General features: G+C 39.9%; 2 protein-coding genes across 24 annotated transcripts in view; one reads left to right on the forward strand and one right to left on the reverse strand.

The window, feature by feature from the left end:
• Positions 1-17,994, reverse strand: part of LOC105447867 (ryanodine receptor 44F) — a 42,322-nt gene extending 24,328 nt beyond the window's left edge. For all 23 annotated transcript variants that reach the window (XM_011686120.1, XM_011686119.1, XM_011686110.1 and 20 more), the window contains exons 1-15: positions 17,817-17,994; positions 14,803-15,228; positions 7,161-7,265; positions 6,986-7,084; positions 4,967-5,044; positions 4,804-4,879; positions 4,420-4,532; positions 3,986-4,185; positions 3,352-3,534; positions 3,075-3,246; positions 2,698-2,867; positions 2,425-2,549; positions 1,985-2,355; positions 1,527-1,858; positions 146-1,254 (exon numbers count right to left, since the gene is read on the reverse strand). In XM_011686120.1, coding sequence (XP_011684422.1) covers positions 146-1,254; positions 1,527-1,858; positions 1,985-2,355; positions 2,425-2,549; positions 2,698-2,867; positions 3,075-3,246; positions 3,352-3,534; positions 3,986-4,185; positions 4,420-4,532; positions 4,804-4,879; positions 4,967-5,044; positions 6,986-7,084; positions 7,161-7,265; positions 14,803-14,856 — 3,187 coding nt within the window. In that variant the 5' untranslated portion in view covers positions 14,857-15,228; positions 17,817-17,994. The remainder of the gene's footprint in view (positions 1-145; positions 1,255-1,526; positions 1,859-1,984; positions 2,356-2,424; positions 2,550-2,697; positions 2,868-3,074; positions 3,247-3,351; positions 3,535-3,985; positions 4,186-4,419; positions 4,533-4,803; positions 4,880-4,966; positions 5,045-6,985; positions 7,085-7,160; positions 7,266-14,802; positions 15,229-17,816) is intronic.
• On the forward strand, positions 11,661-13,422 carry LOC105447866 (protamine-like). Its single transcript, XM_011686099.1, has 2 exons — positions 11,661-11,806; positions 12,474-13,422. Exons 1-2 carry the CDS (start codon positions 11,763-11,765, stop codon positions 12,880-12,882), a joined length of 453 nt encoding a protein of 150 aa, XP_011684401.1. The 5' UTR covers positions 11,661-11,762; the 3' UTR covers positions 12,883-13,422.
• Positions 17,995-18,590: the final 596 nt, after the last annotated feature.

Genomic DNA, 18,590 nt, shown 5'->3' on the forward strand with positions numbered 1-18,590 from the left:
CAAATATCAGAAAGTACAAATATATTATTACATTTATTCTATATATACATTTCGTAAATATTCGAAAATAGTACAAAATTATCTTCAATGAAATAAAAAGATTTTTTTAATAAACAAATACATTTGAACAAGCTAAAATTCTCACCCTCATGCTGTTCTCCGGTGGGTGGATCTAACATGTATCCGTAAACCAACAGGGTCCTGACAGTTTCGCTGGCCGTATCTCGATTGGCTTTTTTGATAGCTTCGTCGACTTTCGAATACGGTACCAAGTGAGGACTTCTCCTCATCTCCGAGTCCTCGTTCAGTCCGTACGTCCATCCTTGACTGATTCTCTCCTTTGCCCAGAGATTGTGCGTGTTCTCCGCCAGTTGGTCAACGAGCTCTTCCATTTTCGGGGTCAACGTGATCGCGGACAGATCGAGCGGCGCTGGTTTGTATCCACTGCTCTGCAGAAACGGTTCATTCGGCAGCCTCAGAGTTTTTATCCTGGACGGCGGCTTGTCCATGGTGATGTAATATCCTAGGGCCAAAATTGTCTTCAGGGTCTGCACGGCCAGCTGAGTGTCGTAGCGCTTCTCCGCGGCTGGCAGCCGCTCGAACTGCACTATGCAGGGATGAATCTTCCTGAGGTCGTCCCTGACCTCGCCGTAGATCCAACCGGCCTCGATCTTGTTCATCGCCCACATCTCGTGGATATTCTCCGCCAGTTTGTCCCTGATCTGCTCGACGTAGGCGGGCAGATTGACCATGGAGGTGTCGACCGGAGCCGGGACGAAGGCGGTGTCGTCCTCGACCAGCCACGGACCCGCCAGGACCACCTTGTTCATGTTACCGAAGTAGAAGCACGGATCCAGCGACAGAATCTGCTGCGGCAGCAGGCTCTCCACCAGCGGCGAGAACTCCTCCGGTGGCTGGAACTTCAGCCGACCGTGATCGCCGCCCAGTAGAAACCTGCAGGAGAGTTTGGACGAGCAGCTGATGGCGGGGAAGAACATGCCATCCAGATTGAAATTCCGGAAGGAGCCCATTATGTGAGTGCCGTTGAAAGTGAACGTTATCACCGGCACCGTCAGGTCCAAGGCGCAACCGATCACGTCGCTCTTTCGTATGTAGGGCTCGGTGGCATTCTGGACCACCTGCGTTTTCCTCCCGCCGGTCCACAGATAAGCGCCGTCGAATCCGAACGAGTACAAATCATCGCCGACGCCGTTGCCACCCCACTTCTCACCGCCGCCGGGATACGGCATATAACTACGAAAAAAATGTTTAAATTTACGCTATTAAACTCCTCGATAACGCGCAATTTGAAACTTAATTAAATGCCGAAGATATGTAACTATCACTTCAAGAAATTATTAATCAATATTAATTAAATTTAAATTAATTAATATTAATTAAAATTATTGATTAAAATTATTAATTAAAATTATTAATTATATTGATTAATATTATATAAAATTTTTAATTCATTGACACTCTAAATGTAAATGGAAATTTAGAAAACGTAATCTAACTTAATTTACCCAGCGGTGTTGGCCCATCCGATTCTCAAGTGCGGCATCATGTGAGTCGTTTGTTGAATGTGATCCACTGTTACCTCAAAATACCACTTTTGGTAAAGAGCCGAGCCCTCAACTCTGCCGACAAATATATTCGGTCTAACGCTCGCCACGTGATCCACCAGCTGCGTTTGAAGGAGCAAATTTTTTCCAGGTAGCAAAAAATCGCAAATGTTATTTTGCGAGGAGCGTACCGCGACGCCGTTACCGACGCATAGTGAACACAAGACGTCCAGGACTTTCGGATCTCTGCCGTGTTTTTCCAGCAGAGAGATAATTACTTTTATATGCTCGTCCTGAAAAAATAAAATATTCATTTTGCATAAAATTTTATTACACGTATTCTATAAAAGTTTTTTATTCGCAAGAAAATTATCGTTCCCGAAATGGCTAAATCTACGTTGTAAAAGACGATGCAATACCCTCATCATGTTCAAAGCCTCCGGCGAATCAATCAGGACGCAGTGAAGTACGTCCAACATTCCTGTTCCCTCGCTGGAAGCCTGCGAGCCCAATCGGCTGAACAGCCAATTCAGACGATTGCTGTTGGCGAACTGGGCGCAGTTTGTGTGATTTCCTTTGATAATGGCCGCCAGTAATTGATAGAGATACCCGGATATCTGATCCCATGCCTGGCCGCTCTCGTCGCCGGAAAGAGCGACGAGAAATCCTTGCGAAGTGATCACGTTGATCTTGTCAATAGCTTCGAGAATCAGATTCAGTATACCCTCCTCTTGGAACAGGTCCTGACGATTCCTGAGAGCCCGGAACTTGTTCTGCTTCTCTTCGTGTTCTGAAAGAATCTATCGTTAGCGGGATAAAGAGACCCGCAAAGATTTTAAAGAAGCTCGTATTTTCTTACCCATGTCGTCCTCGGGTTGAGCAAAGTAATTGATCAAGTCTTCAAGACACATTACCATCTCGTTCAAGTTCACGTTTTGAAAAAACACGGACGCTCTTCTATCCACCTGCAACGTTTCTAGGCCTCTAAAACATATTCGATATTTTTAGCACGCCTCTCCTTGATCTCCGATATAATTTTTTTCTATTTATCCCTCATACTTCTATATATAGTATACAACTTCCTTTTATCCTTTTTACGTTTTAAAAATACTTTTAATTGCAAAGAACTTACGTGATGAATTGAGTAAACAAGCTACTGCACTTTCTGATGACGCGGGCAGTGCGAGACTCCTCTTCCTGCGATCTGGAAAAATCCAAACCGTCGTCCATCTTTCCCTCTTCATGGAGTACCGCTTGTTTCTCCTCGACTTTTCCGACGCCCTTCTTTTTCGTCTCGTATGACTAAAATAATACCGCGCGATAAATATCGTGAGAATTTCTAACGCAATTTTTAAATTGCAACTAAGGACTTACAATTAATCATTTAAATTAATTATTAATTTTAATTAATCATTTAAATATATTTTATTCAAATCAAAAAGGTGGCCTAAAATTAAATATTTTTCATTTTATTAGTTATCTTTAAAAATATATTTTTTTCTCATTTACTTTATAAGACACCCAGAGGCACGTGGTGGCATGTTGCATAATAACGGTAGAGTCACCGTATTTAATAATCGGCATCCCGATGACCTCTAGATCCTTGTCTTCAAGAACGATTTTCTGATCGTCCTTCTCTTGCCGCAGCCAGAATGTCGAGGTTTCAATCGTCGCCTCGTTCCTACGAAAAAAAAATAATAATAATAATCCGGGATTTAGGAAATGTTATCATGAACTCTCTAAGAATCGCTGTGACCCTTGAACTTTTCTAAAAATAAGTATTAACCTATCGACTAGATAGAGCTCGTTGTTCTCCTTTACGCCGAGATAACGTCCGGTGGTCAAGTGCCTGATCCTCATAGGATGCAGCCAGTTGATGAAGCCGCCCGCCCATTTCGTCCTGGCGAGCTCTAATCTCCACAACGACCTCGCTTGGCTCATTACACTACCGCCCTCGTAGATTACGAGGCTGTAAAACGACGGAGAAAATATCTATAAAACGATTATTTCTATCCTCTCTCCTACTTTCAAAATAACGATAATTTTTTTGTGATTTCACGCTACTCTTATAATTATGAAAAGGATTGTTTTATCGGGATATGTACGCAGCGTGCGCATTTTATCAACCCAAACGAAAATTAATCCAAATGAATTGAAAAAGCAATTCATTTTAATTTAATTTTCCGAATTGGCGCTTTAGAGTTCGGAGATACATTCATGTCATTATTTCTGGATTCAAATAAATTGAAAAAGATACGAAATTAGCTATTCATTATATTGAATTTTAATGTATTCCATATTAGGCATATTATTTTTGGATTTTAATGGATTCGAAAAATCAGAAGCGCCAATTTGGAAATGTCGAAATGAATTCATTTCTATTCATTTCAATTCATTTTCGTTTGGTGGGACGAACTTACTTTTGATTGGGTGTCGGGCTCCACGTCGACGGTATCGTCAAGCATTCGTCGCCGCCGTGAAAAAACCTCAATACGTCGCCGCCGAAAACGTAACCGACGTATTTCATTCTGCTGATACCGGTACCATATGGCTGCACCGACCAATGCGTCACGTGGAACGACGCGTTCACTACCGACAGGTCATTCTCTTTCGTCGTGTGCTGAAACGAGGGAGATATAAATTTTTTTTTACTAAGTTTTTATTACTCCACTGAGGATGATCCGATGTAAAAGGTCGTTTTGTATGTTGATTCGATTTTATATTAAAACTGTTTATATGCAGTACAAACTCCGACTCGGCTCTTTGCATTTTTAATATACGTGTTTTAATAAATTTTTTTTTCCTATCCCATGGGAATTATCTTTGAAATGTCATTGTCTTTTGTCAAACTTACTAAATATCGTTCGGTGGCGACGGACACCAGGATAAGATCGTCGCCCACGCGCACCTTCTCACCCTCGGATCTCTGCTTGGAGGCGGGGTGCACGGTCCACCAACATGCCTCACCTTTGAAAATAAAACTTTAAGAAATTCCGAAAGAAACACGAAATTCCATTCGTACTTCTCGACCCGCGAAAAGTTTACCGGCCTTGCGCGCAACTTTAAACTAGAATTTTATTTCAATTCCGTTAAAAAGTTATAATTGCGTTTAAGAAGTAGTTATTCATAAATGTTCAACAGAGCGGATATCTCATCCGCCGGAGCGGAGCTAAGAAGTAACGTTAATTCCGATAAAAGAATTTGTTTGGGAGTTGAAGCGTAAATGCGTTGCACCGACCGTGAGAGTGTTCCTGTAGACCGACGTCGAAGGCTAGCTTATCGTTCGACGAACTCGTGGACAGACACGCCAGGTACTGTGGGTACATACGATCACAGATTTACGTAACCATGAAGAAATTAATGTGGCATTAACGACGTTATTATAAAGAGGGGCAATTTACCATGTCGCTGTTTAGATGTCGCAATAATATGGCGTTACCGTACAACAAGGTCCTGTGCCCTGACCCGGTGCCCTTTCCCTGAAAGCATCAAAGGATTGGTCAAAGCCCTTGCGCAACCCCTTCGCGCGCTCGGTAGTAATCCTCTCTACGTATATACCGTAAACGAGATTTTAATAGTTCGCAAAAAAAATAACAGAGTTTCTTAGACAACTTCTACAAGCGTAACTGATAAGAGAAGGCCATAAATGCTGGTCAAGCTACGATGCGAAGCTTATACGAGGCATAAATCGAAGACACAGATCGATAAATGCGCTTTTCTATGTAGACGGTTAATAATTATACATTAGGCAGTCAAACGAAAGAAAGCAATTGCTTATTGTTATTACTCCCAATATGTTTGTTATATTAATGTTAACTGTAGTACTCAGGCATGATTGCTTAATCGATCGATGGGTGGAAATAACGTTTCGATATTTGGTGAAAAAAAAAAACGCGGGAGGATTTATTAAATTATTACTAGATAATTCTGCAAAAAGAATAAGTTGCAATGAATAAAATTCTCTTTATTAATTGTAATATATAACTCTATTATAACTCTACTATATTTAATTGTAACTTATAACTCTGTTATATTTAATTATAATTTATAACTCTATTATATACAAACGAGTCTTTAAATCTTTGCTATTAAATATGGAATACAGCCATTATACAGCCATTTATCTTAAAAACTGTGTAAATAAAATTTAAATTTAAAAAATTAAAATTACGACTATTTAATTCATAAGTCTGTATAATCTTTACGTTGAATTAATGCAACGTAGAATCGCGCCTAAGTAGTGCCAAATAGAGACGTGAGCTATCGTGTTTCGAAATTTGGCTGAGGCCCTTGACTCAAAGCGAACGATTCGTATCTTCACCCAAACTCTCGATCGGACATTACGACGTTCCAACACACAAACAAATGATTGTTTTACCCAAGAGCATGTTACGGCGCCCCGCAGATGGTATGTAAATTATACTTACTAAACTGTCTTGTTGCTGCAAAGAGAAACATAAGAGGCGATGAATTTCGTTCGTCAAATGTCGAATTCGGATTTGTTGTAAAGAGAAAGGAAAAGAGAAAAGCAGAAAAAAAGAGAAAGAGAAATAAAATAATATATTTCGCGATTGATGATGATGATGATGATAGGTCTCGATTAAATTTTTAGATGTTTGGTGTTCTGTGTCACAATGCTAATGCGTTTTGAGTGACAAAAATCACAGGTGGAAACAGGAACCATCAACAGAATGAAAGAAACGTGAAATTGATGAAATTGACGTGAAATCTTTTTACACGGCTAACGGACACATGCCACAATCATACGGATAAGGGGGGTGGCGGCGAGGGGTTTGCGTGCGGATGCAATCAAGAGAAGCTATTCCGACGTATCAGGAACTTTTTTATTCAGAATCTTTTGGAAATTATCGGCGGAGAGATATATAGGGCAAACCTAAAGATCTAACAGACGTCGTAGAGATGTTACACTAGAAGACATCCCAATCTTTTCGGATACCATTCGGCGTCTCTTTCTTCTTAAACATCTCTTAGATCTGTGTTGCTCGGAGATTTCTTTTTTTTTTTTACACAGAGACAATAAAAGAGGGCGTGTTTTATGGCCCACTCCTATGCAGATCGAGCGCGTGTAGCAGCCTAATATTTGACGACTAATTTGGAATGTAAAGAGCTTCTAAGAAGAGTCTAAAGAGCCCCACGAGGAGGCGGGTGATATCGTTTTCTATTCGCGCGGGCTGCAATTAGCGGATCGTATGAATCGAGCTGCACGAGCGTCGTCGGTTCGTAGTGTCACGCGTTCGAATTGTTCACCTCCCTTGAAACGAGAGAGTCGCCGTTTTTCTCTTTGATGTGGCACGAATATCGAATAGAAGCTACGACTGGATCTACGAGTTTCGTTTCGGCGAAGCTGAAGTCATATACGAGTGTACGATATTATAGGCAGATAGTAACTTATACGTTACCGTCTCGGAGCCGGCAGCGGTGACCAGTTCCTGCAGTGCCCTCACCGAGAGGGCCTGCTCGATCACGAACACGCATTGCGACAGGTCTGGCGGTATGTTCTGGAAGAGAAGAGTTATTAAGTGTGTACGCGAGAGAACAAGACGGGAAAAACTGTCTGCGGAAATTTGACTTTACCTTATCTGCGATATTTTCGAGAAAGCAATGTCGATTGCCGAAACCCTCAGCTGCCAGGCAGACCCTCTCTCCTGTTGCGGTACAGGACAGGCATACCATATCCTCCTGTAAATTTTAGATGATACCTTTATGTATGTTCTGCGTAACAATGACCTATTTAATTTTTTTCGAAAATCTAACTTAAAACTGAAAAGGTTAAGAATATAAGTTTTAGAATAATTTTGTAAAATTCTTTTGATTCTTGGAAAGAAACAAGACTCATTGTTAGCGTAAATTCTTAATAATTATTTTAACAATATATATAATTATTTACTTCAAAATGGTAATAATTTATAGCTATATATACAATATAGCTATACGTTGATTTACTTTTACTTTCTAAATATTTTGATTGCTTTATTTGAAATTTATATGTCAATCGCAGTATAAATTAATTAGAGACCATAGCACGAATTTCTCTCGCGATTGCATCGCGTTGATGTTTGCTGTGCTGCAATAATGCGCAATACCACCTAACTATTTTGCAATCCGCAACAGACGGTTCTACGGAGTAACGATCCGTTCGCGAGTCTCGCGGATATGTAATCGAAGATCGAGGAAGATGCTGTTAGAATGACCATCGGATGCTGTCGGACCGATATTGTTGCTCTGAAATCTGAGTGATGTCTATCGCGAAAGACATTTTCACTGCTGCGGTAATAACGAGTGCAGTGCCTTTGCGAAATCGCGCTGAATTATGCCGGCCGAACGACAGAACGCGGCCGCCCGTGCCAAAACCAATTTGGACGACCTCAAGAATGCACGGTGGAACGGATACACAAGTACGCCGGCTTCGGGTGCATCTCGTAATTTTTGGACGCGTCGCGAGGAGCGGCGAGCCGCGGGGCGTTGTTTAATGCAGGCAATAACGTCGCGCCTCTCGGAAAGCAAAGTCGAGTGAGTCACTCGATTTTGCGTCGCTCGATTTTAACCCTTGAACGCGTAGACTTTATCCACCTTTGTATTGGATTTTACTCTGGATACTCTCCTAAGTTCCCGTCCTCTTTGCCCTTTCTTTTTGTAAAGCAATCGCAAAAATGTTAATTTCTTACATCGACGGTTTTATTTTTTCTTACACTTGGCCAGCTACTGTAAGCAAAGAATTACGTACAGTATCCGTGCCCTTTAACTTTAAGTAGAGAGATGTTGAAGAAAAAGGAGAAAAAAAAAGAGAATGAAGTCAACTGCTATACGCAGCCGTGAGAAATTTGTGATCTTATAGAGAGAATTGTTTTTTATCTCGTTATTTCTTTTAATATTAGTTTAGAACAGACAGCTTGATCACTCAATCGGTACACACCTATATTATAAAAATAAGGATATAAATTACGTGATGAGTTGCCGCGATATAAGATCGTAACATGGTTAATAATATCCAAGCGCAGTTTTAATGATAAGTTGAGAAAATTAATATGACAGTCGCAGCAATCATCTAAGTGCTCTCTCTTCTTCAATATCATTCTAAATAAAGCAGTGTGTAATTTAAATGAAAATCTCGATGAAATTGTTTTAACCATTATTGCAAATATATATAAAATCTTATTTTTTAGAGAACATTTTAAATCCTTATTTTTGCTGTTAGAAATTGCAGTACGTTATGTTAAATTAAATTAAACGTGCGCGCGCGTTTATCGGTCTTTAATTAAAAATGGAGCGTACCTGCAAGCAACTCGCACTCGAAATATTCTCCAATTCGCGACGCTAATCAGCACGATTTATTGGCAATCAAGAATATGTGACACAACGTAACTAAGACAATCAACCGATTAAATAGAGCTAAATTGAAATCGATGGCAGAATCTGGCTCGCAGGATCGTCCGTGCAGCAAACGAAATTGCTTTACACGAGCATATGAATCGTGTCCTACCTGTGTCATCACACATCCGTTCTTTTTCTCTCTCTCTCTTTCTATATATTTTGGTAGAAATATAATCCGAATATTCGCGGTTATATATCGAATGCTGTGCGATGGTGTGCGTAACCGTGAACGCGCACGCACATCCCCCGACTTGTGTGTTCAAGTTTTAAAGAAATTAAAATGCAACAGAGAGAAAAATGCATAAGTAATGTTAAAGGACATTAACATAACTTTCTGCTTTAAACGAAATAAACACGCGACTCGCCATACGTCGGCTCGTATGTATTTGCTCTTGAGACACGCAAAGACGTTTTCCGCTGGAAATTTGGCAATGAGACCTAATCTTGTTTATCGAGATATTAATAAAGGCGCAATCGGTCAATTCGCTGTTGACGCGGATGGTTTTATAAATTGCCAACTTTGCCAACGTTAATTATAATTATAATTGATTATAATTAAATATAATATGAAAAAATAAAAAATAATATTTATTTCCCAAATTCTCCAATTCGCGATTCTCTAATAATAATTTTATATAATTTACGTGGTAAATTAAGAAGACAAAAATACAAATGAAAAAGTTATTAAAAGAAATATAAACGCCTTATTTTCTATATTATATTATTTGTGGTTTCTGTGTATCTTTCCAAGAGGGTAATATTATATTTTTTCTTGTTTTATAATAATTGTATCAAACATATGTAATCCGATTTCTTTCTGCGATATTTAAATTATTGATTTTACTGTTAATAAGTGCGACGCCGGAGATTATGGATTAATTGCACATTTTATATTCAATTTTTTCCTTAACATTAAAATATAATTGCTCGTAATTTGACGAACGCGCGACGTATGCATTGATAATGAACCAAATGCACCAGCATTTATGTACTTCCGGCGTCTGGCGACGATCGAAACCACAACATATTGTGGTATAGGTCAAGGATAAACCTTCATTTTACAAGCAGACAGCTCCTATAATTCTATCAAACCGACAAATCACCATAAATCATATTTACCCTTTGCACACTCACATTGCACATTTTCAAAACTTTTTGTTTAGATTTGCAGAAGGAAAAAGAAACTTGTGCATGATACGAGAAAATTTACGCAGAATTTATTACGATTGAAGATACTTAGCGGAATTGAAACCTTCTTAAAATCGAAATCCTGAAAATTCGAATTAATCCTGTCGAAGAACTTGGCTTAATCCTTTATGATTGAAGATATCTAGCGGAATTAAGACTTTCTTAAAATCGAAGTTCTGAAAATTCAAATTTGCTCGAATTAATCCTTTCGTAAAATTCGAAACGCTTGACTTAATCCTTTCCAACTCCACTTCACTCAAGTTAACATAACATTTCGTTGCTGCCTTAATTTATTAGAAATACTGGCGTGTAAAATGACGGAGCGTTTGATAAACATATCGGTAAAAAAGTGTACCTCGTGGCGGGCACCACTGAGCTGGAAGAGGCGCTTTAGAAAGGTGTTCCTGTCGTGCGTGGTACTATATCGTTTGTTGTTCGATACTCGGTGTTATCCAACGCACGCTGCATATCGCGGTGTATATTAATTATAAATTCATCATTTTTCGATGCGACATCACTAATGAAAGCTATACGCGGCGGTCGATCGATCAGACAGAACGGCGTCGCATTAAATTCTAAAATTAACTAAAAAGAGACTCGCTTTGAAGAAGCGACTTTAAAGAAGAGAGCCCCGATAATGTACCGACGACGACGACGTGCCGGGAGGGAACTTTGCTGGACTTCTACGCACGCGACGTGCACAGCACGTGCCGTAAAGTTCTGTCAGTAAACTGCACAATGAATCACCTGACTGTATAGGTCTCTTCGAAGACAAGGGCGTTAAGGCGAAGTGTAATTAATTAAGAATGATGTTATCTACAAATTTAACGAAAAGAATTTCGTGATGTTATCGTTACACATACTCCTTTTAAATTTGTCTACAAAAAGATTGGAATTATTTATTTTATTTTATTTATATTATCTTTCGTAATCTCGTAAAGTCGCGTTGCAAATTTTTTCCATTCGGGCTTTCTACGTGAATTAACATTTATATTATTTTTCGTTATCGTAGTCACGTTGTAAATTGATTTACAGACCGGTAATCATAAGAAAAAAAAAGTCGGAACAGAAAACTCTCCTATAATCGTAAGTCGCGTTGTAAATTAATTTACGGACTTTTTTTTCTTACGATTACCGGTCTGTGAATTAATTTACAACGCGACTTACGCGCGGAGGGGGGGGATTCTGTTCCGACTTTCTGCGTGAATTAATAAATCAGCGGTAAATTAAAATTCAGGATGACACCTTTCGCGAGTTCCTGTTTTGCCGAGAGGCAATTTCCGCGGCAAAGTTGAAATGATCGCAATTACGAAGTTACATACAAATTTAACTTTGCACGCGGCGCTATAACTTTATCCCCGCGGCGGCGGCGGTCGCGGTGGGCGGTGGTGTGCACACGCTTGATACTCGATCTTATTAGATAATTATTGTTATCGCAACGCGTCGGTAATCGATAGGGGACCCTACCCATCTCTCGACTATTCTCGAGTGTGCGAAGTGAGAGAATTAAGCTCGTAAAACTTCAGATGTTTTCGTGCGGACGACATTTCGCTTCCCTCTCGAAACCGCGTGAAATTACCAAGTGAAAATTTCCGCGACAGCGGAAAACGGCGGAGGATGGACGAGCCTGACGTTTACGAGAGAAGATCCGACGATGGCAGGTGAGCGATATTCCGTGCCCCCGCCGGGCTGTCGTGACCGCGGCTACGCTAATCCATTCGCAGGAAGGGTAGCCTGGTCGAAAGGTGCGGACATGACGTTTCGTGTATAGAAGCGCGAGTGATTCATTTCCCGGCGCCGGTTTTCTCCGCCGCCAATTGTGCACGTTATCGCGACGCGAATCTAAGCGGAAACGTATCTTCTCACGCGATTTCGCCACATCGATTCTTTAAGGAGCATGAAAGGCCATTTAAATCCCGCGAAGACAGTCGCAACCGCGTCGATGATCGAAGCTCCGTTCTCCTAGGAAACAATCGATCTCTTTGCTCAACGTTCCCACGTGCTTTATATACGTATATATATATCTATACTTCGTGGTCGTAAAATTTTCGCTGCTGGTCGTAAAGTGAGTCGAGCAGCGGTCTGCGAAGACCTTCGGAGAAGAACCGAAAATTTCGCGAAAATTTGAATATTTCAATTTCCTTTAATCGCCGCAATTTTAATGCATATTGCACTGAATGCATAATAAATGCATGCATTAACAATGCATTTCGAGGGAAAATTAGAGACATTAATTAATTTGTATATATTATGTATCTATTATAATTTATAATGAATCGTAATGGAATTACACAATAGTGAGATAAACCGGTTAAAACCTCTTCGCAGACGCGTTATTGAAGAATCGGCTAAAGAGGTAGTCGAGGAAACGACGGATAAGAAAGCTGTCGAGCAGGATAAAAGGCGTATGAGTCGCTGCATGCGAAGGGCCGAGAGAAAGGGCGGGGGATGCCGGTGTGGCGAGACTGGCGCGGAATCCCCGAGAGGAAAGAAAAATCGAAAGAGAAGAGGGAAACAAATTCTCTCGCAGAATCCCTTCATTATCTTCTATCTCGAGATGTACTATCAGATGCCCGGGAAACACGTGACGGAGGTCGCCCGTCAGGCCGGCAAGGAGTGGTGCGCCTTGCCCGAGGCAGAGAGGACGAAGTACATACGTCTGGCGGAAAGAGAACGGAAAAGGCGACGGAGGGGAACGAAGGGGAGAAGAAGGAGAAGAGGATGCGGGCGCAGTTAGTGAAGAAAACTTCCGGTTCTTGCCGTTAAATGCTCCAGAAATCCATCAGTGTAGCCATTAAAAGAGCCAAACCAGATATTACATGAAAAACTGGAAAATGAGGAAATTAGAACATAAATAATGCCTGATAAAACAGCGCATTAAAAATTTCGAAACACGTTTGACCTTTGAATTTTTTTTTACTTCAAAGCAGCAGCACGAAAAATATTGTCGGTAACACACATTGTTATGTGCTTTGGTATACATATATTTTGGGATTTTAAACATCCAGTTTTGGGTAGAAATGGGAGAGAGAATAGCGGAACACGATTGCAATAAACACGAAGATAAAATAGAAAAAACGCAATTCTGTATAATTTGTGAGCAATTTTATGCGATAAGTTGAATATTTTTGAAACTGTAATTTGTAATTAATTTTTCAATCCCGTTTTTATATAAATATATATTTATTTAAAAGATTGATGTTTAAATACAGGATTAATAAAATATTAAAACCAAAGCACGATGAGCATCTATAATTACGGAAGATGAATATTGCATTTACGACTGGCTGAAATAAATTTTACGATAATCAGCTGCGGGTATTGAGCAAATACATAGATAAATGTAAACGCAACATAAATTAAACGTCATGACGCAATGACAAAAGTACACGGTTCTACGTTCAATGCGCTTGATCTCTGCAGGTCGGACGAGGTCAAGGTTGTGCTGCAAGGTACTTTAAGTTGCACTTTTAAGTGCTTCCACGTTTCGCTAAAATCGCTTACGGTTTTTCTTGTCATGACTTTCCACGTAAGAAATTGCATTTGTAAATTAAAGCGAACGCGCTCAGGCAGCTTTAATTCTTGAATTCACTTAGCGTTAAACCCGTCATAAAAAATTACTAAATTATTAATTACAGAATGTTTCGTTAATCGATTTCTTTTTACCAAAAAGTACGTCGTGATTTAATTCAATTTGAAAACATAGTGTGTCACATATTATATTTAACGTTAAATACTAAATTTTCTGAATTAAACATTTTTGCAGATTATTACACGAATCGCATCTGGTCGATATTTTCGCGCGAGGTGCATTACAGAAATCATAACTATACGTAAGCTATATGGTAATATTATCATTGTATCGCATCGGTGTAATACGTAATGCACCGGCTCGCCTCGCGCAATGCGTAGAGTCTGCCCACCTCCCGTGTTGGTGCAAACAAAGTTCCACCAACTGCATCGGCATTCATTCACTTTCACACATACACACATCGCCGCATCATTGAACGCGAATCACCTCCCCGTTTCTCGCGCCGCTTTCAGCAGGTGCACACTTGTATGCGCTGGCACATTAACTCGGCTCGTTTCGAGCCTATTGATAACCGTCATAGGGCATTCATATCGCAACATCCATCTCTCGTGTGAACTTTGCGAAGCTGTTAACGTCAATGAAACTATATCATCTTTCGTCTAATCTATCGCGGATTGGATTCGTCGAAACGAGAAACCCGCGTTAATTCCCGTCGATATATTCATTAGCGATTTAAATAGCTTTATTTGGTGAACAGTGGAAGAATCCGGTCCAGAAGAGAAAATTAATTATAAGCAAGTTGTTAATGAAAACTACACGTTAACGAGAAATGCGCTTCTGATCTCTTTTCACGCGAATTCGATCGCGTCTCCGCCCGTCGATGATGATCGGCTTTAACATTCCTGGGATCATCAATCACGAGATTTTTGTTAACATCTCCCAACATGATCTCCTGAATTATCTTCTTCGCACCCCCCAGAAAATAACAACCTTACATCGTCACTGGCATTACGCGAGCTTTCTGATTACAATCTCTCTCCAGCATCCGCCTTAAAAGGTCGAAGCCAATGGCCCGTGACTATCGCGCGAGGCCGCAGCTTCCACACAGAGAAAAGTAAGACTTACCGTGCGGAGGAATGATACGTCGTCCTGCTCGGAGCCACCCTCGCTATCGGCCATCCCTTCGGCGCGCTCTCACGCGACGAGCCCTCCTCCGTCTGCGTGCTCACCCTCTGCGCGCTCGTGCGTACGTGCGCGCGTGTGCGTGCGTTGTCTCGCGTGTCACTAACGTGTCCGAGGCACCCTTGTCGATGCTCGATGCGGACGCGGTGGTCATGCACGGTTCCGCGTGGACGGCATGCTCCCGTTCACTTATGTATACACACAGGTTCCCCGGCCTCTTCGCCTCGTCGAGTACGACGACGACGACGACGACGACGGTGATGCCGACGTCGGCGCGCTGAACCGTCGTAGGGCACCGACGATCACCCACTGCTGATCGGATGGCACCCAGACCGCTCGCCGACGGCCCCTCGCGCAAGCGCCCGACACCTTCAATCAAATTCCGCATGCTCGAGATTCCATTAACGTGAAAAATTCCACGTTGTGCGACTGTGTTTACACGGTCTTCGCGTTACACGGTCGTCCGTCTCACCGCGAAATATTGTTAGTTTTTCTCTTTTTCCTTTCTGAATAAACTTGAATAACGAGGGTAGACTTGAATAGCGAGAGGTAGAGGGTGGTTTTCATTTAAAAATAACACAAATCGTGATTTTCATTCAAAAAACACATATCGCAAACGTGTTGTGCTAATTTAAAGTAGTATGAAATGGTCTTTTATATGAATGGCTTTTTATTTTAACAATTTGAACCTTTCAGTTCTATTACTTATATATACTACTACTTTTTTTATTAAAGAGAAAAAATCTTGGCTCTTTATATTATTGAGATTTTTAAATTAATCTTCGAAAATGGAGTGTAGCGTCATGTGCTTGTAAACAGTCTCGATTTATGGTCATACGTGTTAATAACATTCTAAATGGCACATGAGAAAGAAAGATGAGACACGTGTATTTCGGCGATTTTGTAGTCGCGTAAAAATAGTTTCGAGCAAACACATCTCTTATTTCACCGATGAACGCAAAGGCGAGGGTTCATGAGTGAGTCATGAATGAGTGCTCTCCGTCGGATTACGTTACAAAATTAGAAAGTATCTTGAATTACGAGAGCAGTCGAAAAATGTGGCAAATAAAGCGTCCAATTCAAGATGAATTTGATTCAGTCCGCTTATATTACGAACGTAAACTGCACGAGCGTTTGCTATAACTATTGACTCTAGCTTCGATTTCAATATGAGAACCGGAAATACCGATTATTGATTGATTACAAACGATATTATTACGCTGAATACACGGAATCAGTAGATAAATGTTGACCATAACATTAAACGTTTAAATACAATAGCTTTTAGCCTTTACAGAGTGTTATGATATAACATACATGTAACATCGTATTTATTTGATGTCATTGCAATGAGCTCAAAATTACAATTGTCATTTGTCGTAATTTGAGAATGTTATAAACCGAATAATTGTCAAACGATTTATTTGATGTGACCGTTTTTCGCATAATTAAATTAATTCTGCCGTTTTAATACGATATATTAGCTGGAAGATACTTCTTAAAATGATTAATTAATTTTTAATAATTTATCGTGATATATACATATAGTTTTAAAATTCTTTGCTATTGTCTTATTTATTTTCGTGAAATTGGAGTCGTTGAAAACGATGTAAATTATGCAAAAATATTGGATGCGTTTTGCAATATTGTAAATTTTATTTATATTTTTATTTAAAAAACAAAATTTTTTTTACTATCTTTCTCTCTCTCTCTCTCTCTCTCTCTCTCTTTTTAAACTGCATAGTAAAAAAACTACAATTTGGCAGCGACGATGCAATGCATCGACACAGAATTACTGGTTGATTTTACCTTCTCTGAGAGTCTATTTCCAGCAACGCGGCAGAAATAGATGCATCCGCGATGGCTTACCGAAATATCCCCATATGCTTAACGAGACTCGCCTCCCCATTATCGCGTTTAATATGATAATCGAAGGTTAAAGATATTACTCGAGAAGCACGTACTGGATGTCTATCCTCGTGAAAATTTTTAAGTTCTTTAGCTATGGTAATAGGAATAACGTTAACAATAGATATGTATTCTATTATATTTGCGGTAAAATTGCTTTAGAATCAAATAAAAATTTCATAATAAATCGATAAAATCTCTACGTATTCCAACATATGATCTATAAATATTTTCTGTATTCTCATCATTCGTCGCGATATTGAACGTTTTATATCGGAAACGATTTACTGTTACTTTCAATTATTAATTTGCAATAATATTACAAAATAGCATAAAAACAATGAAAATATAGCGAAATTAATTTCCATTTTACATTTTGATTAAATAACAAAAATGTAGTAATTTAATCCGTAAAAGAAATTAAATTTTTTGTTAAGTCAATTTAAAATTAAGATTTAGATTTCATTGATTGAAGTATGTTCCATTGAGACATTTCTGGCAGATATATTCCAGAAGGCAGCATTGCATAAGAATATAAAATGAGTTTCTAATTTTAGGTCTGTTCGCTGAATTTAACTGCGCGAAAATGCGAAATTTAAAACGCGAAATATATTAAGCTTCTTCTATAAGTAATTAAAAGTATCTATTCTTGTTCATTTAACCAAGCCTGTCTTTAAAAATTAATTTAATAATTATGTAGCGTGCGTTAAAGCTATATACATCCAGGAGCGCTATCGTATATGCATGATATTCTTTTGATGGTATCTCAATATACAGAAGTTACATTCGCAACACTCCATAGGAAACTACTCCACGGAATTAATTAATTAGTTAAGAAAGTTGAATTACTACGCAAAAAATAGCACTACGATCTTCCAGAAGCACGTCACTCAAAGCATCACGCACGCACGTACACAGTCATACATACACACACGCCCTATGTGTAACAGGGTGCAACCGGTGGTTTCGTTCTCGAAGGCCACGTGATGTTCGCGAATGAGAAGAGATGGAATTAATAGTGACGATTCTCACACCCCGAAAAGACTCACCTCGAAATTAACGTTTCACTTCGTCACAAACTCGGCGAATTTTCTACGCGAACCTTCCTCGCTTAGAAATTCGTAAACGCACGCACGGCAAACGCACCACTGTCACAGGGTGCGAAGGGTATTTCGCGCGCCCGGCCGAGGATTCTCCTGGGTGGCCGAGCCTCCTGCTTGTCTGACCGCGTAAGATCGGACCCCCGCGACGGAATATCTGTCGGAGCTCGCGGAGCTATGCCGAGCCGAGCGGAGCGACGGCTATTTTCAGCCTCGAGCCGAGCGAACCGCGCCGCGCTCCGCTCCGCGCGTTTCGCGTTTCATACCTGAGGAAACCTCGGGGGAGCGGCGGTATCGGAATCACCTGAGGGCTGTCAGTAACTTTTAAATTAATATATAATAAATTGAAAAATATTCAATAACTTTCATACTGCATAATTTCATTGGTCGATGTCATTCCTCTATTTGCTATTTTAGTTTTTCCCAAATTGTTTTTTCTAAGATCACGTAGATCCACGATAGCGACACCAACATGATCGATTTGCAATAATAAAATTTGCAATAGAACACACTCCAAATCCAAGTGTGTAAATCTGTAGTCACTTTTTTACGCATTAAAACGCGTGTTATATTTTTACACATTTTATCTGTGTTTTACACAGTTAAATGCATATTTTTTACACGCTTGCACACATTATTGTAAAATTAAGCGTGTAAAAATATGCATTTAACTGTGTAAAACACAGATAAAATGTGTAAAAATATAACACGCGTATAAATGCG

This window comes from Wasmannia auropunctata, unplaced genomic scaffold (assembly GCF_000956235.1).
Source record: "Wasmannia auropunctata unplaced genomic scaffold, wasmannia.A_1.0 LD336090.1, whole genome shotgun sequence".
Taxonomy (NCBI): Eukaryota; Metazoa; Arthropoda; class Insecta; order Hymenoptera; family Formicidae; genus Wasmannia; species Wasmannia auropunctata.

Bases quoted from the DNA above. Each gene is read 5' to 3' on its own strand.
- LOC105447866 (XM_011686099.1), top strand. From the start codon at position 11,763: ATGGACGAGCCTGACGTTTACGAGAGAAGATCCGACGATGGCAG. The intron at 11,807-12,473 runs GTGAGCGATATT...ACCTCTTCGCAG, and splicing joins AGAAGATCCGACGATGGCAG to ACGCGTTATTGAAGAATCGG.